Source organism: Arvicola amphibius, chromosome 2 (assembly GCF_903992535.2).
Source record: "Arvicola amphibius chromosome 2, mArvAmp1.2, whole genome shotgun sequence".
In the NCBI taxonomy this organism is placed as follows: Eukaryota; Metazoa; Chordata; class Mammalia; order Rodentia; family Cricetidae; genus Arvicola; species Arvicola amphibius.
The window spans coordinates 170,719,485-170,746,603 of NC_052048.2; the positions used below are offsets into that span (position 1 = coordinate 170,719,485).

Here is a 27,119-nt window from a genome sequence, read left to right on the forward strand (position 1 = left end):
TTTGGAAGTTTTATTTTTCGAAAGTCCAGCTGCTTGCCACCTGGAACGAGGTCTCAATACATACTAATGCACAATGCCTTTGGACCCTCTGTGGCTGATATTCCTAAATCTGAATCACAAGACCCCATAGGGTTTATATATGGAGGCTGCTTCAAGCAAATGATTTCTGGCAGAATGCAGCTTTTGATGATGATAGCAAAGGAAAAATAGCTGCTTCGCCATGGCACAGATCTGCGATGTGTTTTCTGCTTAAGTGTTTAGATTTTTATTGATTATAAATTGGCATAAATACTTGGTATATTTTCATCCTTCTCTAGTTAGGCTTGTCTCAGTAGGTAAAAAACAGAAAGGAAGGAAGGAGAAAAGGAAGAAGGAAGGAAAGAGGAAGGAGGAAAGGAGGGAAGGAAGGAAGGAGAGAGAAAGGAAGGGAAAAGGGAGAAAGGAAGAAAGAAGGGAGGAAGGAGAAAGAAAGGAAGAAAGGAGGAGAGAAAGAGAGAGGAAGGGCCAGTATTTTCCAGGGCACCATAACGTGGTGGAATGGCTATTTTAAAGAGCCAAATCACTGCTGAAATGGAATAAAATCCAGAAAATCTCATTTGAGTAAATGTGAACTTTAAAATCCAATAGTTCAATTGAATTAAAGAACAAACAAAACAAATCTAAAAACATTGAAGGCTTTGGCATGAGTGAGAACTATGAGCCACCCTCTGGGACCACTTTGTAGCTCTAGAGAGAAACAAAAATTTAGAAATACTGGTGCCTTACAGTTGAGCAGCACAGGGAAAACAGGCACTCTTGATCGGGTATCCATCCTTACTCTGCCAGCCGCACACGTAACAGTATTTGTGGCTCTCTTTCATTCACTTCCCATTTCTAAACACTCAAATGCAAATTTGATATTAATGTCAATTTGATACAATAATGCCCCTCCACCCCCAAATTCCAGGCATCACACTGAAGCTATCCAGACTCACGGAACAGACTCCAAAGCACAATTTTAAGCAGAGCCCTTTATGGCCGTGCTTTAGCTGAGAAAAGGATGAAGGGTTGAGTTTAAGGAAAACGGAAACCAACTCACTGCAGCTAAAAACAGAGGGTGTGTTCTACACAGCTGGCACCCTGTCAGCTTGGCACAGAGGTGGCCATGGAGGATGTGGTGGGGTCCAGGGCATCTCCTGGACATAGCTGCTGAGGACGAGCAATCACACACTGAGGAACAGAAAATAGCCCCCGGGAAGGAGGATAGAAGGAAGACCAGCACAAACCTCCAAATCTACTATTTGCTTAAGTGACTTGGTCAAACGTCTTGTCTGTGCCTCAGTTTCCTCACCTGTACGAGGAGGTGCAGATCATGTAAGCTCGTTCTAATGCAATAGCTCTGTACAGTTCAAGGTAGAGCACATGCTTAGCACGTGTGAGGCTCTGTACTCTACTCCCAACAATGGGACAAAAACATTGTGAAATTAAATTGAATTTGATTTAATTTAACAAATAAGGCACAATGAACTTGTGAGCCACATAAAACTAAACTGAAAGGAAAAGTCAACTTTTCATTCCATCAGTTTGTATATGCTGCTTGGCTATAGCTTCATTCTTTCAGAATAAAGAAACACGAAAGTTTCGACTTCTAGAGCTTTCTATTGTCTGTCATTTTGTTTTTAATTCCGTTCATCTTTTCTCTCTTAATGAACTATAGATATTATAAGGATGAAACAATGGAGTGTGTGAGGAACGAATGAGAGTTATAGAAATGTGGATTAGTGCTTGTATTGCTTTTGTTTTATATTAGTACTAATTATTTTGAGACAGAGCTGCGTGCATGTTAGGCAATCACTTTACTATCTGAGTTGCTTCTCCAGTCTTATGTCAATACTATAATTCTGATTATAAAGGCATCGGACACTTTTTATGTGAAACTCAAATAAAATGAACTAAATTCAGCTATTAAGTTCAACAAAAGTAAATGTTATTAACATTTTTTGCATACTTGCATATTCATTAAGTCGAACACTGGATTTAAATTAAATTTACTAATCCAGATCTATAGAGCATATAAGATTTTTATTTTATGTTTTGGCTCCAAAGTCTAAGTCTATAATTATGCAATTGTATTTCCTTCCTGAAAACAAGCTAGATTTCTGTTCTGTCACCAAAAATTTCTTTGACGCAATTTGAAGCTTCTAGCATAAAAACAAGAAAACAACCCCTTAAATTCCTGGTGGCTGCTGACTGAACACAACACAATACTTTGACAAATCCAAGGGATTTCTCTTAACCATTCTAAAGATGCTCACCAAAGTTTCTTGCAACTTGAAGAAATCCAATCTGTCAGACACCAAACATACCTATAAATCAGCTAATGTAAAGTGCAATCTAAGTAAATTCTTTGAAGAACCACATTTCTTGTTAGAATAGTCCAACACCTATTTTATGAATCTCTTGTATAATCTCCCCCCACAAAGTCTATTTGCCCTATTGTGTAAAGTTTAAAAAAAATACATAAAAGAGCTTGTTTCAGCAGCACATATAATACAATTAGAATGACACAGAGAAATTTAGATGGCTCCTGTGCAAGAAGAAAGTAAAATACAAAAAAAACCGATTTTTTTTAAACTATAACAAAACACTGAGCTATAGAGAAGAGATAATTGGCTCATACATCGGAGAACTTTATACATGTGGCTCTCTTCATGTTCTGTTTGTTTCTTAAACACAGAACAGATGATACATGTTTTAGTTGATGTTTTACGATTAGGGGGATTTGTTTTGTTTTAGGTATAACAAAACACCTTGATGTTTTGCAAATTATGAACTTTTCTCTGTTCATTTATTTATTTTGTGAAAGATTCTCATGAAGCTTAAGATGACCTTGAGCTCCATATACATTTGAAGGTGACCTTAAGTTGACCTTCTTGCCTCTTCCTCCCAAGGGCAGGTTTATTTCACTAAAGAAAGAAAAGGTAATATACCATCAAGGGAGTGTTAGCATCTAGTAGACACTTCCTGAACGCAGAAACAAACTTCTCTGTCATTGGAGTTCCAGATTTCCTTTTTAAATACCCATGATTACTGTAGGTGAGGAAGTTCTGAATTAGGTTCTCTTCAGCCCCAGGGCAGAGTAGCTTATCAAACAGCACCGGCTCCACACACTGCAAGGTGCAGAGGCTCTGTTTAGCTCACTGCTCTTTAATTAGCCACAAAGACTCTTCATTTTAATACATTTTCCTTACTATATATAGGGTATCACTATATATTTACTATCAAGTAGGCAACTGCCTCTGTGAGTTCATTGTACAGCTCTTCTGATGCTATAAGGCTAGGACCACACAGTAAACATTAGTTATTCACCTCTTCCCTGCTATGGACTAATCATGGGTGAATACTGGTTTGGTTACTATTTGAACACCAAAAAATGGTTTACCAGAAATCAGTATGCCTTCCTGTCCTAACAGTGTCTGTAAATGTCTAGGACACTGAAATAATTTAAGAGTGATTTCTTTGGGTACTATGATCATTTTCTTTTGGTTAGATGGCAATTTACACACTGTATATAAAGTTTTGGTCAATAATATATTTTAAATCAATAACATAAGACCCTAAATAGAGATACAGTAAACTTTAGGAATTGATACTAAATGGCATAATTTAACTTCAAGATATGATCTAGGCTTGAGAATTTACTGTTTGCGTGCATTTCTACTTGAGGTATATGTGTGTGTGTGTGTGTGTGTGTGTGTGTGTGTGTGTATGGATAGAGAGAGAGAGGAGAGAGAGAGGAGAGAGAGAGAATGGGAAGCATTCCAAAACTCATGTATTGAAAGTATACAGGGAATGAAGTAAGCGGGTACCTTTCTGTGTTCCCATAGTGGGCATGCAGCAACAACAGAACCGATGGCTGTGCCTTAGGTTGGGCTTCTCTGTGCCTTTGGTTTCTCAGCTTGCCCACTGGTGTGGAATTTTATTACCAACTCCATCTCCCTGGCTATTCATTCATATTAGTGCTATCATATTATTGGTATCAGCATTATTATCAACTTATTATTGTCTGCTATGAAATACTATTTCCAATAAGGGAGACTTGGGTGCTCTCATGTTTCATGCTGCTCATATCCCAGCCAGGTGTTGATAATAATACTGCACGATGTGCTTATCAGCCCCCCACAAGATGTGAGTAGCCACAGTGCATTCATAGAGCCCGACTCTGATCGCTATCTTTAGCCCTTGGCAGAGTGTTTGGACCACAACATACATTACATATTTGTTGATGGACTTTAAAAAATCTATTTGGAAATATTAAATTATATATATAATAAATATATATAATATAAATATATATATAATAAATTATATATATATATATATAGTAAGGCTTTTCTATAGGAAAAGGATAGAATTGTGTTAGGGTTAGAGTCACTGCTGTTTATAATCAATTTTATCAATAGAAAAAAATTAATAGGTATTTAATAAATTGCTCCATTGGTAGAGTAACTTCCTGCATGCATGAGTTTAAACCTTAGCGCTGCAAAAATCCAATCAATATTAAAGTTGTTGAAATTATCAAGGAGGCCATTGTATTTATCTAAAGAAATGGAACGCAGGACTAAAATGGAGCTTCGCATGTGGCACTCATTCCATTTTAGGTGATGAGCGATGAGAAGAAGGGAGAATCATGACTGAAAAGATTTCCATGTCCACATATGTGCATTCATACATGAAGCTACATTAGCGACTCATGGTAGGGTTCTGTTAGCTCCGGACTGGCTTCCAGACTGTCACCCAAGTATCCAACTGCCTCTCCAGAATGTCCTGTCACCTGCTCTTCTGGTTATCTGAGGCTCTGGGACATCTCTGGAGATGGGGCTGGCTGTACTATAGGAGGGTTTCCACTGCTGAGCCACCCATCTGGGAAATCTTTATACCTGCTGACGTTGTGAGTCGTTTCTATTGCTGTGGAAGTGTGGCCATCTCTTTGAAGATGCATGAGATTCTCTTGAAGCTTAAGAACCCAAGGAGGGTAGGGAAGGGAGACCTTCTGTGCTATGACCTCTCGGTCTCTGAATTTGGCAGGCAGTGAAACCCTGGGATTGGGTACAAATTGCGTTGCTGCTAAATCTCTGGCAGCCTTCTAGTCATCTATCTGAAACCCAGAGAAATAAAGAAATAACCACTATCTAGTGATCTGAAAGGGTACTCAATGTTGTCCTGCATTTCTCATCTGTAAATCCATCCGTGACTACTCTGTAGATGAAACAGTGGAATGTTCTATGTGGAAGTTAACTATTTCTCGTGAAGGTCTGTGTGCTCTTAGAATATAAACTCCTTTGGGGCAGGAACTGGGTAGCAACAGGCTTCCGGCTGTTTGCACAGTATGATTTTTAGAGGTGATCAATAAATGCAGGCTCATGAAAACAATGAGAGTAATAAGAGCGGCTGGAGTCTCTTCTGCTGAGAACCCAACTACACGTGCTAAAGTTAACGCCTAACATTGGTATTCCAGTGTCCACCACTGTTATTTACACATGGCGATCGAATAGGGTAGTAGGCTTGTCTTTTACATTCGTGATATGCACAACAGCCACCTTAAGGGGTATTCGATACCAAGACACAAACGCTGACAGGAGTTGCTCAAGGGAAAGTCAGCAGAAAGAACTACAGCAGAGGAAACAAGTTCAAGGAGATGGCAGAGCATCCATGGGGGAGAGCTATGAATCTGTGCGTTTGTAGGAACACGGTTTGAAAGAACCTTGTCCAGCCACATTCAGATGCTGCACCTTATCCCTGCTCTTAGCATGACAGTGAACACCTTGAGAAATTTCAAAGCACAGCCATAGCAATGATTAAAGGGTTAGGGAAGGGGCCTAGGATGAGAAGTTAAACAAATAGGGATTATTTATCCGGGAGTAGACAGATATGACAGGCGCTGTAATAACAGTCTTCATGCCTAGGAAGGATTATCGCCTCGGAGGACGCTAGAATCTGTGTTTTGTTCTCTGGTGAGAGGAAAGGAGGAAGTAAGCTCAAAATGCAGCATGAAGAATTTAGATGAGGCAAACATTAGAACTTTTCGTTTTCATAAATCAAATAGTCTGCCCACATTAAGATAGCAAAATTCAGATTTCTATCTTTCGTAGGCAAGAGCCGAGATGAGGAAATAGAGGCTCTCGTTGGGTCAGCTGTTTTATAAGCATCTTTAGGAGTCATTCTTCAATTCAGCTTTCTGTCAAATCATTCAGGAACTACCCTGAATAATGATTCTGCCAAAAGGCTACTTTGCCATGCAGATTTTTTTTTAAAATGTGGATTTAGCCAATATTGGCAACCTAGCTGACACTGCTGTGCTCACCAGCAAGTGGTGCCAAACCTGCAGAGGGGGCTGCACGGAGGAGCTGCTAGGGAGGTGACTCACAGAAGCAGAATCCAAAAAGCGACTACGGAAATTGGCATGGAAGCCGTGTGTGTTGTTTGCTTATGGAGTTAGGACTGAAAGGAAGGAGAGCAGCTATCGGTTCAGCACAAACACTGCACTGGTCAAGTGGTAGAGATGTTGGCCTCAGGGGAGCCCGGGCATTTTTCAGTAATAAGCCACCAGTGGCCAGATGCTGTGCAGGCATGCCAGGTTTGCTGTCAGACTCTACATGTGAGACTCTACATGTACCAGACTCTACATGTGAGAGTGAGAGGGAGAACCCCCAGAAGCCTAGGTGAAGGAAGCAGGAAGCTGCATCCCTTCCTGGTTCCACATACTGCTTACTACCCATCCAACACCAGTGCATAAGCTCAACACTATTTTAATATCTCCAGGGGCACTCCACCAACGAGTTGTTAGTGGCTTCAGTGTGTGACAAAGATGTAAGATTCTGCAAGCGGTGGTTTAGAAACATTTCTCCCACATGAAAATCTTGTCACCCTTCTGTGGGGCCAGGACAATTTCAGCATCACGGAGACATCTTAGGGTGTCAGCCACATTTCTTTTCCTCTTAGGCCAGCAAAAAAATCTCCCAACCGTTCTGCCAGTGTCTCCCCCTCCCCCTTAATTCCGAGCACAATTAAAGGTGAGTTACGGCTCTGGTGGAAATCTAAGGAGCATCAGCGAAGCTGAGCACTGCTCAGCTTTTGAATTGCTTTTCTCCTTCTCGGTTCTTTTAAATGGCTTTCTATGGCAGGGGCATTTTTCTTAATTAGTCACAGCTAATTAGTGTTCTGGCATAGACGAGTAATCAGAAATGTCAGAACTGCAAGGCTACATCGCCCTAATCCTTTGATAATAATTTAGCCTCCTGGGAGGGCCCCAAGCCGCGGTAAGTAGTGGCTGACAATAAGGCAAAATTAGGCGGGCGGCAGACCATTAGGATAGAAAAATAAAAAGCACTACCAAATCCTGCTGAGCACCATCAGGCAACTAACTGTACTGCCAGATGAGGTGCCTGTTTAAGCCTGTGTTGTTAATTAGCTGATTCTACCAGCGCCGCCACAGATGTCCAGGTGCCTCATGCAAAGATGTGTGTTTCTGGGCATGTGCCAAGTGACAATTGTGGACCATGATCACATTTCAAGAACTGAAGTTTAAGGAGTCCACGTATGTCTTGAAGATTCTTTTGAATTATCAAAGAAATAAGATCAACAAGCTACATTTTTTCCCCCCCCCCCCCCTCCTCGTTGAGTTTCTCTTTAGGCAATTAGGCACGCTTATCTCAGGTTTCTCGCGTTTTAATTCAGCTGCAGCTTAGATTCAAATGAGGGCCTTTGGCCTCTCAGAACGGTGCCCCGACTTGCCAAAGCTATTTTGGCACACACTGTACATCAAAAGTAAGATGCTTTTTTAAAATAAATTCTTACACTTACAAAGAAATAACTTTAAAAGGAGGGTTAGTCATGCAAATGAGCAAGACAACCAGGACGCTGCAATGTGAGAATACCCTTTTAAAGCAAAGCAAAGTCTTGAGGGGGAGGCAGTCAAGAGTATGTTCTAAGTCACATCGACAGAGGCCGAGGAGACCATCTCTACCCAGAAGGTTTGGCTCTGAGTACCTCAGAAGAGGTCAAACAACTTCAGTGCTCACGTACAGCAGGTAAACAAAACAAAACAGGAATATCCGCAAGTAAAAACACAGCAACCCCCAGAAAACAAAGCTCTGACCTAGCTGCAAGAGGACGGAAGCACGTGATAGGAGATGAGCTGGAGTCTGCCTCCAGCATCCAGAGGACCAACTTTTGAAATCCATCTTTAGCGTACCGGGAGACAGACAAGGCACACAGCACACGGAGAGAAGGAAATCTCTTCAGAGATGCTCAGAGACCCCGCTGAACGTGAATTAGCCATCCTTTCTGCTGATGGAGAAGGGGAAAGGCTATGTATGGCACAGGTGTCACGGGAGTGCTTAGTTTCTGGTGGTTGCTAGAAAAGTCCTGGCAGGGCATAACTGGCCAAGATGGAGTGTTTTACATTGGTCTGTTTTCTCCACAGAGAACGAAACACCAAAGATAATCTTTGTCAATAGAGATCTATGTTGATTTAAGGAGACTTTAGAGCAATTGTGGAGTAATTTGAAAGCGAAAGATCAGGGAAAGAGGAAAGCTGCTTCTCTCCCGTAGACGTTCACACAGAAGAGATCTTTATTAAGAGAACAGAAACGTGGGAGGACAAAGACAGTCTTTGACTGTGTGGAACCTCCTCCCATAAGTTTTATATAGGCTGATTACAGAAAGAAGGAAATCTTTCACCCAGTGATAATGGTTTAAAACATATACTGTCAATTCTAAATATATCTGATCAAAGGCACCATGGAACAGAAGTTTTATCTAGTGGGTAATATTATTCTCCACCCCCTTTTTTAGAGCGAGGGTCTTGCCATATAGCCCAGAGTAGCCTTGAACTTGGTCCTCCTGCTTCAGCCCTGTGAGTGTGGAAATTACAGGTGTGTAGCATCACACCCAGTTCAGCGATCACTCTGACTCTTTGATTTAAATTATTCTTGGGACATTTACAGAGTAACAAACTGAATCTCTAAGTGAGTTAGGAGCAGTGCTACTGAACTCTTGCAGGCTGGATAAAAACATCCTAAACACTTATCTCTCTCCTTTTCTTCTTTAGGAGTTCAGAGGCAAGAGACTGTAAGAACAAAGTTAATTTTTTTTTTTTGAAATCCTATCTCATTGTATTGCGTTCATGTTTTGCTTCTTATGATAGCACAAATAAGTGACTGAATCTATTTCTACAGTAAAGGCTAGTTAGGCCCAAAATTAATTTAGTTTTTTTTTTTTTTTTTTTTTTTTAACTAGGAAGAATTCTTTTCAGGCAATGTCTTTAGAAATTAATCCTTTATAAAACTGTTTGGATGAATGTAACTGATTAGCTATCATTTAAAGAATTACATTTAATTTTATAAGACATCACAACAATGTCTTTAAAAAAATCTCATAAAGATGAAACTCCTCAACAATTAAGTATTTAATCAGTTTATAACACAAGAGAATGCTTAATCTGCATGATTTGCCAATTAGACACTGCACCCTGGTGTGCCTTCAGCAACATGGAAACTAAAACGAGATTGTTTTAAGGGGATTCCAGTAGGGCAAGCCCAATAAATGTACAAAGTTTAGAGAGTTAGATAGTGTGGACATCCTGATGGCGAGTTTTCTGTCTCACGCTTTAAATCCTCAGATTTTAGGAAGCTCTTGCAGAGAGTGTCCTAGTGGCTTTGCTGGGGGATTTCGGTTTTGACTTCGGAATTGTCACTTTTCAGTTGAGAGAACGGATACACTCTAGGAATGTCCCCAGGCTCTCTCATGACACTGGGACACCTGTGGCTGTGTTCCAGGCCCTGAAGCCTGAGAAAGTAAAGTAGACAGGCTACCTAAGAGTAACCAAGGGCAGCAGAAACTGTGGGTCTGCAGAGATGTGTGTGTGTGTGTGTGTGTGTGTGTGTGTGTGTATGTGTGTGTGTGTGTGTGTGTGTGTGTGTGTGTGTGTGTGTGTGTGTGTGTGCGTGTCCCAGCCAACACGTGGAGATCAAGTACAATTTGTGGAAGTCAGTTCTCTCCATCCATGGTTCCCAGAAACTGAATTCTGGTTGTCATGCTTGGAGGCAAGCCCCTTTACCCACCGAGCCAGCTTGCTGACCCACAGTTGCCCTTCAATACAGACTGTCTTTTCTACTGCCTCACTGCACCTGCTGTTGCTCTTTAGCTAGGGCACTTTGGTTTCATCCAATGAACACAAAAGAGTGAAAACTGTTACCCTGCTGTGCACGACTCCGGATGCCACCAACCCCACGATTTCTACCACCATTGCCAAATTAAAAACAGAAACGGTCATTGGATTAAAAGTCTGGATTTCAGAAACGATTTGAAATTCTAGATGAAGAGGTTCAGTCTTTCTCTACGTGGTAAACTGAATATTATACAGATGTTTGAAAGTCACCTACACCATTACTGGCAGAAGTAACAGGAATTCTGATATCTGGAATCCCAGTGGAGTGTTCCTCACAGAACATGACTTTATTATTTCAAATGTTGTCAAGTCTGAGGCATGGTTGAGGCATGGAATTTCATGGAAGGATTTTGAGAAGAGATACAGGTTCAGAGTTTGAGGACACCCAACAAGTCACTTATTTTCTCTGAAGAGAAGATCTTTTTAATTCCAAAATAAAGGTGTAAGAGGATGATGGCATATCACCCACAAGGCTGGATGCACCAACAGAGAGAAACAGAAATGCTAACACTGTTAGGAACTCTTGAAGAGATAAGCGATGTGTGTGTGTGTGTGCGCGCACGTGTGTATGTGTGTGTGTCTGTGTGTGTCTGTCTGTGTGTCTGACTGTGTGTCTGGTGAGCATGTGGAAGTCAGAGGACAACTCGCTGGAGTCAATTCTGCCTTTCCATCCTGCGGGCTCCACGGACTGCACTCAGGTTTTTATGCTTGTGACCGAGTGCTCTGACTGACCGAGCCATCTCACCAGTCCTCCACCTTATTTTTTGAGACAGATTTTCACCCGGCCTCAATAATTCACTGATTCAGCTAGCTGGCTAGCAAGCTGGCCAGCCTCAGAAACTGTCCTGTCTCTGCCTCTACGGCACTGGGGTCAGAGGTGCTCCCCACTGTGCTGGGATTTAAACTTAGGTACTTCTGTTTGGTAAGCACTTTACCAACTCAACTGCTTCGCCAGCTCTTAATCAAAGACGTGTCTTAAACTCAATTTTGTTTTTTTTAAGCAGCACAGTTGCCAGCTATTTATACTTTATAGAAGCGATTTCTGTCCCAAACAAAAGGGCTCTATAAGTTTAAGCACTTTCAGGATAAAGAGGACAGCATATTTGTACAAATAATTTGACTTTTAGCAGGTACTTAGGATTTTGATACCTCCAGATTTAACATAAAAATCTAAATGGACAATACTTACACCTTTAGGGATTAACACAGATTTAATCATTTCCATTTTTCATATGTTGAGGTCAAGAAACAAAATCACTTCTCTGTGGGTGCTGGAACAAAAATAGCAGGGCAGGATGGACAGGCCATGAGTTTCATTCAACATGGCATGTGGCCATGCGGGAATGGAGGGGAATGCGTCTGTTCTCATCCCTAGATGTCCCAAAACAATAAGCACAAATCCAGGGTGACGATCATCCATATTCCTTAGTCAGTAGTACCACTATTTAAATCAAGTGCAGGGGTATTTCACTATAAAACCAGGAGCTATTAAGATGCTGAATTGATGAAAAAGTATTAGAGGCCAAGGGTATCTTAAGAAGTGTGGCAAATTTCACAAATACTTTGACAGCTCTTCTCACTGTTAGGGTATCAGCTGGAAAGAAGACTATGTAGTGCGGCACACGGGCTTCTTTGTAACGTGGCAGACACACTTTAAAATTAATGTGTGTCTTGCAGACTAATCGTTTTTTACGTAAAATAGCGTTGGCATTTTTCTAAACCAGTGAATTTCATCTGGGTAAAAGGCATGTGATTCTTTAGGAGTTAATCCCTTATACTGTATGATCAGAAATCGAGCCCTGGGCATTTTGCCAAATTGGATACAAACAACTCCAAGCTAACACCTCCTAATGTGTGTGTGTTGGTCCGCACCTGAACTTCGGAGGCTCCACTTCCTTACCTATGTAGGAAGGAGTCTAATTGGAGGAGGGAAAGTTTGCCGCTGTGCACAGGACTATTGTTCTCTTCAATCTTTTATCCGTAATAGGCTATGGTTGCTAACAGTGCACTTAGGGTCATTATTTTCAACTGTTTCTTGACACCTAACAATATTATTTTAAGCTCCAGCCAAGTAGATTTCCAACAATTATATAATGTCTCTCAGTAATGATCTGTTGCTTGAGCTACACATTCTACTTTACCTTTCAACACATACTTGATAACCTCTCATTTACGAACTGTAATTGAGGCAAATTCAGCCTTGGCTAATTAGGGGCTCTTAGTATCCCCTCATCTATGCTATTCTTGATGACATACCAATAGAGTCAGGGTTCATTTTCATTTTTAATTAAAGCAATAAATATGTGCAACTTTAAAAAAAATAGAATGTTTGAGGACATTACAATTATTGTACAAATAACAAGTCCAGAGCTCTGCTGGGGATGTACAAAAAAAAAAAAAATCTGAAAAGCTTCTTGACTAAAACCCAGCGCTTTGGATGCAAACCTACAACCAAGCCAGATGCTTAGGTATCAGAAGGAAAGAGTGCCTGATAGTGCAATGAAATGAATGTACTATGTGAATGCGGGCCTCCTCAGATCTGCTTTAGCTGGCTCTAAGCAGTCCTGCAAAGTCTTCTGAAGTTCAGCAAATGAAGAAGAGTTAAAGTGGAGAATATCTCTGAGGTGAAAAAAATTCTACCTTGGCTTACTAACCGGCATAATGGTGGTTAAGCTTCGCCACAAGTAGGTCACCAAGACATAAACATTGAAGGTCTCCAGAAAACAGTCCTCCCTTCCAACAGTGACTACCTAGAGGGGACTGTTTTCAGGATAACTCCACCTTATTTCCTCCATCAAAGATGTATGTGCTCTAGCGAGGAAGAAACATAACAGATACATCATCAGCTCACCTTTCTTTTTCTGTTCGACATTTCTGAAAATCACCTCATAAGCAAAAAAGTAAAAGAAGTTGGAAATGAAACATATGCCCGTCAACGCAGAGAAATTCCAAACGGAAGCAGAAGTTGCTAATATGGTTTCAGTATTTTGTAAAAGAGCCAGCTGGATAGATGATAATTTTTCTACCCCTGCAGGGCATCAAAGCTTTTAGGAAATCCTTCCTTTCACGCATATTAACACATATCTTATTAAAACAGATGATACTTTTATTGTAAAGTGGCCTGGAAACATAAAGCCAGAAAGATAAGGTGCACTGTGACCACCCAGTTGCGCAGACAGCACACACGGACACCAGAGCATGGCGAAGATGATGACGTAGTGGGACCTCCTGTAACTGCCACAGCTGAAGTGTCACCGCGAAGCCCGTGAATTGCCGTTATGAAAACATTTGCGGTAACTTGCATAATTAAATGAAACTGCCAGAAAAGCATTTCTAAAATGCAGAGAAGATGCACGTAAATACACTTCAAAGAAAATATCCTAGGGTCAGTATCAGCACTGGGGCAGGCTGTGCAGTTAGGTCACCAGCTCGATACCATTTTCTTGGATTTGAGTGATCACAGTTACAAGTGAATAACACTCTTATTTAAGTTGACTACTTTCTTAGTTAGCTTTAGAGAAACTTGATCGAGTTTATAAAACTAACCCCACGCCTAGCTGTTATGCCGAAATGAAGACCTTAGTATTGACAAAATATATTTTCCATGCACATCAACATTTTAAATCAAGATAAAAATGTTCTATGTCCCGTGACAATGGCAACTACTTACATCAAACAACTTTTCTATATACATCTCTTCATTGACTTTTTCTCGAAGAATATCCTGGTTTTGCCGAACAAACATAATGTAGGTGTCTGCCAGATCCATTCCTGGTTTCTGTTACATGGAAAGAAACACAGGGAATTAAAAAAAGTGTCAGTTCTCATTTCTAAAGCTTTATTTAATAGTAGTTTGGGAAACAATTTTAATGGCTGTTGAAATTGTTCACCCCTGTGAATTATGTTTATACCAAATCAACAACGACTGGCATGTGTAAACGTTTAGCATTCACCTTTACTACTTAAAGTCACATCCAGTAGTGTTGAGATGATTAGGAACACAGGGTTGTAAGCTTATGCATATCCTTTAAAAAGATCTATTTTATTTTTAATTAATCATACGGGTGTGTCTTATGTGGGTATGTGTATGTTATCACATACATACACAGCACCCAAAGTGTTGAACTATCCCGCTGCTGGAGATGACAGGCAATTGTGAGCTGCCCAACATGAGTGTTGGCAACCAAGCTCAGTTCTTCTGAAGGGTAGCATGCAACTTAACTGCAGAGCCATCTCTTCAACCTCCCATAGGTGTCTTTTTTTTTAAAAAATGACTACCTTGAGAAGTCAGTGTGCCAAGAAGTATGAGAGGAGATTAAAAGAAAATTCCTCATTGGAAAGATTATGTCCTAATTGTAAGTGTTATACAACTGACTTTTCATCCCTCACTATTTGCTCGCCAATGGTGTGAAGCCATAAACTGTCCTGATTCGCCTCTTTAGAATACTCTGAGTACTAAAGGAATACAAACCAGTGTTCTTATTCAGATTAGCAAAATACTAGGATGCCTGGGAAAACATTTAATGCAAAGTAAAATAAGATACTTTTTGATTTTCTATTGCTTTTATTCATTGCTTACTGATACCATCTTAGGGATTTGTTACATTATAGAAGTGCAGTGAGAACATCAATAAACTCATTTCCCATGTACTGCCAAAGAGGTGAACTAGTGAACTCGCTAAATTATCATTTGGCATTTGGTATTTTCTCCTGTTCAGGGAGGCAGGGTAGTTAGCATTATTCCTCCTTGCTATAGGCCCGCGGTTCTTAACCTTCTTAATGTTGTGACCCGTTACTACAGTTCCTCGTGTTGTGGTGACACCAATCATAAATTACTGCACTGTTACTTCATAGCTGTAATTTTGCTTCTGTTGTGAATCTTGATGTAAATATCCAATAAGTGACCCTCTAAGGTTCGTGACCCATAGGTTGAGAACTACTGCTGTAGCGTTTGAAAGAAAAAGGAGAAGAAAAATCAGTATGAGGGTCAAAAGCCTTCGTGGCTGCCAAAGAGATTTCCTTCTCAACTTATCATTCACTCTTTCTCAAGTTTCATATGCATGCTAGGCTGACTGATGGAAAGAATTATTTACATTACTTACATCTGGGCTTGACTCATAACCTGCTCTGAGTTATTTGATTATAGAGTATAACATTAGTAAGAACTTAACAGTAGAACTGATAGCCAAGTAAGATAGTCAAGCTTCTAGCATCTCATGGTCGTAGGATGTGCTTACAGCCTTGACTAATAGACTGACTCACAAAAGTGAATAGTGAAAGACAATCAGATTAAAGAGGACACGAGCTACTTAATTATCACCACTCCTGCAAGAGCAGCACAAGGTGTAGATTGGCTGATGGCAACATGGCGGAGCATCTTCTTGTGAGGGACAGAAAGTCTTTGCCATTTTTGGCTCTTTTTGCAGAGCATGGATTGGTATTTTATTTGCCACAGCAAGTGTTTATTCCCTAACCATTGCATTTATAGGCACCAGGATATTTTATTTCAGTGATAAACATCAGGCTTTTTGTTAAAAACTTATTTTTCTGTTCAGTAAAAATAACTGCATTTTTTTTTTTTGAGACAGGATATCCGGTGACCTAGGTGGCTCTGAACTTGCAATGTTGATGAGGATGACTTTTGATTCTGATCCTCTTTGCCTCCATCTTCCAAGTGTGTGGCTTACCAATGTGCACAACCGCACCAGTTTATGAGGTGCTGGGAGTAGACACATGGTTTTGAGCATGCCAGGCAAATATCTATTAACTGGGCTACACCTCCAGTCTTGATAATTTAAATTCACCTTAAAGCATAGATAACAAAAATTCAGGAATTTTTACTATGTAACCATGATATAACTAAATTATATTAAAATATAAAATAACTGTTTATACAAATGTTCCCATAAGTGTCTCCTTTAAGAGCATCCATACATAATATAGGTAATGCATTGCCAACCTGGTGGAGGCAATTGAACACATGCATTCTTTGTTTTTCTGCATCATCCTCATAACCAGTGTTTGAAAGTTTAAGTAACCCCAAGGATAATAAGCAAAAACTTAAGTTGGTTTTACTTTGGGGAAGTGAAGTTTGTACATCAAATTTTCAAGTGAAGAGGCAGGGTTATTTGTACAAACATCACTAGTCCTGATTCTTCTCAGGTGAACAACCCATATGATACGGATTTTTCTCTGTGCTTCTCAAACTTTGTCAAAACACCAAAAATGAAAACGTCCAGAAAGCACGATGCCCTGGAATGAAAATGACATGAGGCCAGTTTTCTTTGCTCATTCCTGAGGCAGCTCAGCATCTGAGTTCCATGCAGGTGCCTACGAATATTATGGATAATATACATAATATTAATAACAAGGCAGCCAGCCCAGTCTGGTTATACCGAAGCTGAAAGGGAGTCTTGCCTTCCCATCTTTTCTCCCTACCCATAGTTTAATCCACTCAATCACTTCCCCCAACAGAGTCCGTGGAAAGCCAGTCACTTCTAGGACCAGTGGAGAGCAGTGGCCGGCCGATTCCTTTGACGGACACTCCTGCGCTCTTGGTCACTTCCAAGCTAACAACGAACTCCAGGAGACTCCAGAAGACCCTGTCCAGGAATTGTTACCTTTCACCATATAAATTCAACAAACACTTTACAGCTTAAACATAAAAGAAAACTAAATCCAGTTCCCTATTGGCAGATTCCAGGGAAGGAAAGGTCCGAGCTCCGCACTGAACCGCGTTCTGCAACTTTGTAAGTGTGTGGGCTGAAGCTCAGCCGAGTTTGCAGTTTCAAAGTTGCTTTTCTTCTCTTTCGGCAAATTATGATGTTCTTGCTTGGAAACTAAAGCCTAGACTTCTTAAGATCCCTCATTAGCATTATTCTTTCCTTTATCTTGTGCTGTTTACCTATTCTTGAAACTGTGACATATGGGAATTTCACACCTAGTGAATATATTTTCATGCAGTTTGTGGCATGAGACTGTAATCATTAAAAGAATATACACAAGTAAGAGTAACCGCAACACCTGGTGACATGTTCCAATTAGAGTTATAGTTCTTTAAAAACACTTTATCCTTCATTTGGCGCACAAGAGGGTAATTATCTATGATAAATTGCTGGAAAAGATGCAATTTTCCTTTTAAACAGTTTCTACCTTCAGCACAAACGTGTTTGGATCGAAGACATTATCACTGGCTCAGTGCTCCTTTGTGCCAGGGCTGCCGTGACGTGGCGGTGGAACTGACACACTTGACAAGCCACTGCTTCTGGTTGCAATATTAACCGTTACCTTATGCGCTGATGCTTCAACCTCCCTGCGCGCTGAGCACCCCGATGCTAGCTTCCTGTGCACGTTTTAGAATGTAGATGGATTGAATGTTTGCGACTGCACTGTGGAGGTAGAGGCGGCTCCCGACTCTGGTCAAAGTAGGTATGCTTTCCAGTCCTTCCGGAAGAGCGCCCTGTGAAACTTCAATAACCATGCGTTGCCATGCCTCTTTATCAAGAAGACTGTATCCTACAGAGCCATGTTTAGAAATCTTTTCTGCATTGTTAATTAAATTACAGCCTCTTAATGAATATGAGAAAATAACAGTTAAAAATCACATGGCGAGCACTCTATTAAGTACAATTTAGGAACATTAAAATCACTTTTTTCCCCATTTTCAATTTAAGCCTCCGAAACTCTCAGTTCTCTACATAAACTTTTCCAACTTGCTTGTTAGGCTACTTGTCTCCATACATAAAGAATTCCTAAATTACTTTTAATCTTCTAACTAGGAAGGCAAATTTTGGCCAACAAAGCTATAGTAAAGGGACAAAAAGATATTAAAAAAAATTCCCCCCAATGCGCATAAAGAAATCAGTAGCATGGAAGGAAAATGAATTATTCTAAGGTGAGTTCTTCTGATGGTGGTCGTAAATGCAACTGAATCCATCAGGGAGTGAATGAGCAAGATGCAGATTCCAGCACAGTCCCCCGACCCTTCCAAGCATTAATTACTAGTTAACCCAGCGAGATGAACATAGCACTTAAAAAGAGAAAAAAAAATTCCTTGCTAATTATATGCTGCAAACGTTCTTACTTCCTGCTGTTCTACCTAATCACACAGGTGTGAGTTTTCGCTTCCCCATTCATGGGTAGGTGGGTATGGCATGGCTGTCATTTTTCACAGTGACAGATTAAGATACAGAAGACGCTGCTTAACCTTCCGCTGGAGGTGAACACGACACTACACAAACACTGTCATGGTGTCTGCTTAACAAGGAGACACATTTTAAAATATGCCATTCCTGTCTCAAAGATTAACTAGAAGCTACAGTGTAAGTGACTTAATTTAAAAGTACACATCTTAGACTCAAAAGAAAGAAAGGAAGAGGAAGGAAGAAAGGAAGAGAGAAAGAGAGAGAGAGAGAGAGAGAGAGAGAGAGAGAGAGAGAGAGAGGGGAGAGAGAGAGAGAGAGAGAGAGAGAGAGAGAGAGAGAGAGAGAGAGAGAGAGAGAGAGAGAGAGAGAGAGAGAAGGAAAACTTGCATTGGAGAATCAGCCAAGTGGGAAACTGTGCTATCTGTCCTCTCCTCCTGCATGTTTTGTATGCTCTGTAAAGGAAATGCCACATTTGGCTGTATAGCAATCACTGACAAAGTGAAAAGGCATGAGATAAGAGCAGGGCTTTTGAATCTGAAAGTGTGGCAGGAACCCAGGAACTCTTTGTAGCCTTGCGCCAGCACACAAGGCTCAGTCATAACTTAAAATCTGATTATTAGGGCACACATAATTGGTCTTGGTGATTGTTAAAAAAACAGCATGCTTTTTCACCCCCTAATGTATATATTTCATTACACTGGCATTTACACATTAGACACCAATGATTAAATATTCCTGTGATATTGTAAAAAAATACACTTGATTTACTTCATTAGTTTTTTAATGAAGTATCAAAATTATATTACACCTATGTAGAAAGCCAAAAGGAAATAGAGCCCAAACCTTCAAACTAGATTGATACCCATGTGAGTATGTTATGTATCCCTCTCTGTGGAGAGAGGACTAATTTATGGAAAGGGGTAGAGGGAAGGAATTTAAATAACAAAATATTCAAAGATGCTTTTGAAAAAGTAGATTTTCTATTTTTTAAAATAGTGAAACAATTGTTATCTATTTATTAAGATATATGATGCCCTAAGTTAGGTCTCTAGCAACACACACACACACACACACAGAGACAGAGAGAGAGAGAGAGAGAGAGAGAGAGAGAGAGAGAGAGAGAGAGAGAGAAAGATTGATTTTATTAAATGTGAGTCAGGCGGTGCACACCTTTAGCACTTGGGAGACAGAGGCAGGTGGATCTCTGAAAGTTTGAGGACAGCCTGGTCTATAGTGTCTATAAAGTTCCAGGACAGTCAGAGTTGTAACTTAGAGAAACCCTGTCTTGAAAAACCAAAAAACAAGAACAAAACAAACAACCTACCCCCACCCCAAATCCAACCAACCAACCAACCAACCAACCAACCAACCAACCAACCAACCAACCAACGAAACAAAAGAAACCCAAAACATTGTTATGGCTTTCCTGACCCAAATGAGAAGTAGGGAAGTAGGGTTGTGGAGACGGTGCAATGGATCAAGTACTTGCAGTGAATGCATGAGGAACCGAGTTCAGATCCCCACTGTCCTCTATCCCCAGCTGCACATGCCTACATTTTCAGTACTGGGGGGAAGGGGTGGAGGCAGGTGGAGCCCAGTGGCTTCCTAGACAGTCAGTTTTTCTGATCAGCCATTCTAGCCAAAATGTCAAGGTTCAATGAGAGACCTTGTCTCAGAAACTAAGGTGAAGCAAATGAGGAAAACAGAGGGACACTAATCTCTGGCCTCTATACATGCTTGCACATATTCCTAACTACACACAAGTGCACACGCATGCACACACGCATAACCCAAACACGTGAGTGGGAAAATTGGAATTACAGATGGCACAACCTTTAAAAAATATCTTTCAGGTTCGAAGCAAAATGTTCTGCGTGTATGCATACCGGTCAGTCTTAGACTTCCGAGGTGGTGTGCTCTTCTACTGCAGAGTTCATGTACGGAAGAGTCAGACTCTTCCCATAAAGTCCAGGAACAACTGACACCGGAATGGGCTAAAGCCCTGTAACATAAGTAGTCACGCCGCTTTCTGTATTATTTCTTTTAAGGAGTGACAGACATCCTTTATATTCCAACATGTCTAGAAATGGTTGCTATAAGCATGCGTGTGCTCCAACATTTTTCATTTATTACTGGAGAACAATCTTTTCACGGACGAGGTTATTTAAATACTGGGGCAGAGGCCTCACGAGCATATCCCCTTCAATGTTACCATGCTTCTTTGTGTGGTCCTTGTTAAGGTCTTATTTAGGCAGTCATGTTGATGGGTCAAAGAACCACACACAACCAAGGAATTCTGATGGCAGGAGAAACCCTCTTCCTCTGGGAAGGGCCCAGCCATTGACTGTCCAACACCAAGCACTAATACATGAATCGATGGAAGTTCCACACAGTTACATTCACGCTGAATGCTATTGATACAAGGTAGCACGTCTCTGTTCACAAAGGTGTCTGCTAACTTTCCCTCTTCTATCCACAGATGTTACAGTATCGTTGACTAAAATAACACGAGGCTTGGTGGAGGTCAAACTAAGAATCTCTGTGTACCACTTCATGTTTAGTTTTTATGATTTAGAGGAACTGGGATTAAATTTAGGTAAAGAAGGTCTGAAAACACTGGGCTGCTCCTGGCCAGGGACAGGCCACTGACTGGGCTTAGCGAAGAAAGAAGAGCTAACTGGGGAAAAACATAACCGGACAGAGCAAAGCAGAAACGACAGTAAGGTTGTGTGGGTGATGGAAGGCAAGCTTTCTGTGAGAGGCATATCACTTCTTCCTGCTTCACCTCCTGGTGAGCACACACATCCTTCCAGGGAAGCATGTTTCAAAGTCCTGCCTGGCGTTTTCTCTTATGTATGGCCCTGAATGTCAAAGTGACCTTATCTAAACAGCAAACAACATCAGAAACACATATGTGAAAGGAAAAAGAGCGAAGTGCCAGTGCCACTGAACTTCTACGATAACCTGAGACATAATTAGTGATACCCGCAAGGTGCTTATTATTCTAAAATAAAAGATAATGAAAATAAATCTGCTTTTCACTTTGTCAAACACACCTGTGTTTTCTTTCCAAAGATGGGGTCAAAGCCAGCAGGGGAAATCATGGAGGCAGGCAAGCAGCAGCGTCAGTTCTGGATATATATTTGTATACATGTGTGTACGTATATGCATGTGGATATAAGATAATAGCCTCTGGGGTGTTCCTTTTCAGGAACTATCTTTCTTCTTTCTTTCTTTCTTTCTTTCTTTCTTTCTTTCTTTCTTTCTTTCTTTCTTTCTTTCGAGTCAGGGGGAGTTACTGCCACTATACATGGGTTTTTCATGTGGACTCTGGGGAAGAAAACTCAGGAATTTATACTTGCATGGCGAGGAATTCACTAAGGTCTCACCTCTGATCTCAGGTATTTCAAAATATGCCTTACATGACAAAACATACTAATAATATATACTTGGATCTTCATGATGACCCTGTGATGCTAATATCCTCAATGCGTAAAATGAAAGGAAGGAAGGAAGGAAGGAAGGGAGGGAGGGAGGGAGGGAGGGAAGGAGGGAGGGAGGGAGGAAGGAAGGAAGGAAGATGGAAGCCACAGGTGAGCAGCTGAAGTGGACTAAAAAGGACCTGAACATGGATATTGGACTTTATGTCCTTTGTGTAATTCGGAGCTAAGTTTAAGCCACATTTGTGGAGCTTTTGGATTCTACATGTTTTTGGTAATAAGCATAAAGAAAGATAGAATGTTTTAAAGTGTTGCTGCTGAAGAGAACACTGATACTGAACTGGCCATCTTGTCTGTCTTTTTTATTGATTTTATTGAGCTATACATTTTCCTCTGTTCCCCTCCTTCCTCTCCCCTCCCCTTCAACCCATCTTTTCTCTTGTTAGGTTCCGTTCAGAATAAACACCCATTCCTCTCCCTTCTCCATTTATCTCCTCACAAGTTACTATTTCCAACTTTCTTGGATGGGACCCTTAACTATTCTGGCAGCGTTCTACAGGAGAAGTTGAAAGGATGTATTGTTTTTTAATGTTTTATGCAACTTGTCCACAGTACTACAGATACAATCAATAAATGCTGATTTTGTAGAATGTCATCATTAAATTTTATTTTATAATCAATAGACATGTATGATAATAACTCACATTTACTGAGTACCAATTGCACTCTAGGAGGCCTGGAAAGTGCTTATTCACAATAAATCTGTAGGAGGTATAATTATATCTTCATTTAATAGACAAGGAAATTGGTGCCCAAGGTTACACTGATATTATAAGCACAGTGATGGAGGGAGAATTCAAGCACAGGTGTCCTGGTTCCCCAAAGGAACCGTACTACTTGATTAGAAAAATACCCCACAATGTTGTCTCAAATGATACTTTACAAACGTTTGTGTTCATTTATCCTACCTTTGTGTGTATGATGTGTGGGCATGTTCCAAAGGATTAGTAGAGCCTGTGCGCTACCGTGTGCGACCAGCCTCCTGTGCTGGTATGGGAGTCAGAGAACAATTATGGGCACTGGCTTTCATTTTCTATCTTATTTGAGGCAGGCTCTCTCTTTTGGTACTCACCGCTGCCTAAGCCAGGCTAGCTAGCCAACATTCTCCTGGGGATTCTAATCTCTCTATCTCCCATCTCACTGAAGGAGTGTTGAGATTTCAGACATGAGTGATCATATCTAGATTTATGGGGGTTCTGGAGATGTGAACCAAACCCAAGTCCTCATACTTGAGAAATAAGTGCTTTTACCTACAGAGCCATCTCCACAGCCTCCCATGGCCTTTCAGTTTTTTTTATTACATCTTATTGATTTGTGTGTGTGTGTGTGTGTGTGTGTGTGTGTGTGTGTGGTCAAGTGTGTGCGTGCATGTGTAGAGGTTAGAGGACAACTTTGGGGAATTGATTCTCTCCTATAATCTGGGTTCTGAGGATTGTGTGGGAGCTCAGAGAAGAGATCCGTTTCACCTTGACCAAAGGTCCGAGAATTCATGCCTATTCTTTCTCCTTCAAGATTATGACAGGGGCTTTGACCCAGGAAATGGCTGCCTACTGGATGCTTGGTCTAAGGTGTGGTCATTGCATGTTCTGCCTAAACAAAAGAATGCTTGACTCAGGATATAGTTACTTGGGTTTCAGGTATTGAAGAGGTAATTGATCTGTTTGTTCTCTGTATCATGGTAAAACAGTCTTTTGCCTTCTTTCTCCCTTTTGTATTGGAGTATGTAAGCATATGGAAAATAAGCATGGGCAAATTCAGTATTCATTGGATTACCCTCCGGGTTCGGCTCTCTTTTCCTTTTCTTCATATCTCTGTCCCTCTTGCCTGATATTTCTAATCCTCATGCCACTACCCTGGAACACTACCCTGTTGACCCGACAGGACTGAACTCAGATCATCAGGCTTGGCACCAGCTGCTTTTACCCACCTAATCACCTTGTTGCCCTTTGCCATGGATTGACACACTTTTTTTTTTTTTTTGGTTTTTCGAGACAGGGTTTCCCTGTAGTTTCTAGAGCCTGTCCTGGAGCTAGCTCTTGTAGACCAGGCTGGCCTCGAACTCAGAGATCCACCTGCCTCTGCCTCCCGAGTGCTGGGATTAAAGGCGTGCGCCACCACCGCCTGGCTGACACACTTTTTATTTTTAAATATTTTATTTTTATCTTTTAATATGTGTGTGTGAGTGTGTGTGTGTGTGTGTGTGTGTGTGTGTGTCTGTGTGAGTGAGTGAGCGCAGAGGCCGTTGGAGGACAGAACTGTCAGACCCCCGGAAGCTGGGTTACAGACAGCGGAGAGCTACCTGACATATCTGCTGGGATGTGATCTTGGATCCTCTACAGAAGTAATACACGCTCTCAATTGCTGCAGCACCTCTCCTACCCGAGATGGGTTGATTTTTATCACATATAGCACTTAATTCAGTGCTGTCAAGTTTGTGGTTTTGACTTAGTGCTCCTGTTTTATAAGGCCAGTGTGAACTGTCTCCTCTTGCTCCAGCATTTGACACACTGGCTGCCACTCTCACATCTATATTCCTTTCTTGTAGGTCTTGTCATGACAGAGTCACCATATCCAGGTCTGTAGGGTTTTTTTTTTTTAATTAAACCAACTGGGCATGACTCTACATGCCTGTAATCCTAGAACTTGGAAGGCAGAGGTATGAAGATCAAGATTTTATAGACAAGTACAAATTTAGTGAATTCCAGACCATCCGGGTCTACATAGGACCTAGTCTAATAATATAGTGAATTCCAGACCATACGGGTCTACATAAGACCCATTCTAATAGCCCTTCCAAATTTTAAACCATCTGAAATCCTCATCAACATGAATACCGTAAAGCTCTCTGATGGGATGGTAAGCTGCATCTACTAAGCTTGTGCTCACAAATAATACACTTTGGTCACTCGATTTGAACAATCTACCTCTCTCCTCCTCTTCACCCACGTCTTTCAACCAGGATTTCACTATGTAGGTTTGGCTGGCTTGGAACTCGCCTGGACCAGGCTTGCTTTGAGTTCCCAGAGATCTGATCCATCTGCCTCTACCTCTGAGTGCTGGGATTAAAGGCAAGCACTACCATGCCTGGCCAACCAATTTCTTACTAGCTTTCAATTGTGTGGTAATTTCACGTGATCAGGTCTTGGGAACATGAATCTCCCTCCCCCTTTTAGAAAACAGATATTTAATTATTTCATAGGTAATTTAAAATTTTAAAGTGGGCCAGTGTTTCTACTTATTTGTCAAAGTAATGTCCAGCAAGTGACAGTCTTGTGAGAAGGTGCTATTCCTGCCACAGACTGCTTTCCTAGCACTTCCCTTCTCATCATCCGATGGGGGACATCTCAGGACCGGCTTTCTCTTGAATTTTTAACAGATATTTAAAATTCAAGGCATAGAAGCTTGTCCTAGGACTGCTGCAAGTCACACAACTCCTTTGCTCATTTTATAGGAGATTAAACTGAGGTCACCTAAGAAAAAGCTCCAGGCGATACCGTTAATTCAATTGCCCAAGGCCACATAAAAAGAATGAAAACTTGGCCATTTGTAAGTAAACCCAGGCCAGTGAACCTCTGTGTGAAAAGAATTAATTAATATTAATCAACTGTATATGTGCCCTTAGGTGTGTGTGTGTGTGTGTGTGTGTGTGTGTGTGTGTGTGTGTGTGTGTACAGGATGGATAGCTCTGCTCTGATGTAGGTGTGTCTTCTATCTATCTGATGATTTCATTGGTTAACTAATAAAGAAACTGCTTTGGCCTATAGGTTAGAACATAGGTGGGTGGAGTAGACAGAACAGAATGCTGGGAAAGAGGGAAGTTAGTCAGAGGCCCCACCTCATTCTCTGAGCCAGATGCCATGAAGCCAGCCACCAGGTCAGACGTGCTGAATCTTTCCCCGTAAGACACCACTCGTGGTGTTCACAGATTATTAGATATGGGTTAGTCAAGATGTGAGTAAGAGGCTGAAACTAATGGGCCAGGCAGTGTTTAAATGAATACAGTTTGTGTGTTGTTATTTCCGGTATAAAGCTAGCTGTGCGGGAGCCAGGCGGCCGGGAGCGGGGTGGCGGGAACACAGCCTGCTGCTCCACAATACACTGCTCCAGGGGATAACTTGATTGAGCAGTGGCCATGGCAGTTACAATTCGTCTAAGCACTGAAAGGTATGATGAAGAGCCTGGCAATGGCCAAGTCAGCATTGCTCATGTTGGCATGTCCGTATACTATTCCACTCCTAGACTCTCAGCCGCTGGAGGTATGGGGTGCACAGCTCCACTAAGAATGCCCATGGTCTGGAACACATCCAACACAGGTGGTTCAGTGAAGATCTAAGGGTGCCTAACCTAAAGAATAAGAGTTGCTCTGATAATACATGCATTTTAATAGCCTAGCCGCCGCATCTCCTGGGAAGAGGAACCACAACAAAAATCATCATATAGTTGGAGGATTATACTGCTGAAGAAAGAACAGAACTAGGTTTAGCAGGTGAAATGATGGAGGACTCTCATTGGTTAATAAAGAAACTGCCTTGGTTTTTTGATAGGGCAGGATTTAGATAGCTGGAGTAGACAGAACAGAATGCTGGGAAGAAGGGAAGTGAGGCAGATGCCTCAGGCAGTCGCCATGACTCTCCTCTCCGAGATGGATGCAGGCTAGAATCTTCCCGGTAAGACACCACCTCATGGTGCTACACGCATTACTAAATATGGGTTAAAGCAAGATGTAAGAATTAGCTAATAAGAGGCTGAAACTAATGGGCCAGGCAGTGTTTAAATGAATACAGTTTGTGTGTTGTTATTTCGGGGCATAAGCTAGCCAGGTGGCCGGGAGCCAGGCGGGACGAAAAGCAGGCCTGCTCGTCTCATCACTACAGTGGAACTCATAGATGTGCAGAAGGTCAGGTTATCATACTTATGAGCAGGCTGCCTAAAGGCCAATTTGCGACCACTGAAATAACTAAACAGAGCTGAGAGCATCTTTGAGAAGGATGTCAAGGGATGATCTTTATGTATTGAGGGGAGTGGATGAAGCACTTTCTGCTTCTCCCAATTTACATTTTATGGCATATAGAGGACCTAGTTCATAGTCACATTGATAACTTCAAAAGCTCAAGAGATATAAGTAATTAGAATACCCCATCCTATTAAAATTCAAGATAAAACCTATTATATGATATATAAGTAGTCCAAGGAAGTAATGTGTACATGGTAGCTTGTCTTTCTGAATTCATAAACTATAAAACCCTTAGTTCTCCATTCCTGTCT

The 27,119-nt window shown here is 41.2% G+C and overlaps 1 protein-coding gene and 1 non-coding gene across 9 annotated transcripts in view; one reads left to right on the plus strand and one right to left on the minus strand.

Annotated features, from left to right (window-relative positions):
- Positions 1-27,119, minus strand: part of Cadps2 (calcium dependent secretion activator 2) — a 510,179-nt gene that overhangs the window by 10,677 nt on the left and 472,383 nt on the right. For all 8 annotated transcript variants that reach the window (XM_038320974.1, XM_038320981.1, XM_038320973.1 and 5 more), the window contains one exon: positions 13,881-13,988. In XM_038320974.1, coding sequence (XP_038176902.1) covers positions 13,881-13,988 — 108 coding nt within the window. The remainder of the gene's footprint in view (positions 1-13,880; positions 13,989-27,119) is intronic.
- On the plus strand, positions 2,506-2,610 carry LOC119808545. The gene has a single exon (XR_005284473.1). It is a non-coding gene; the product is annotated as a U6 spliceosomal RNA (small nuclear RNA).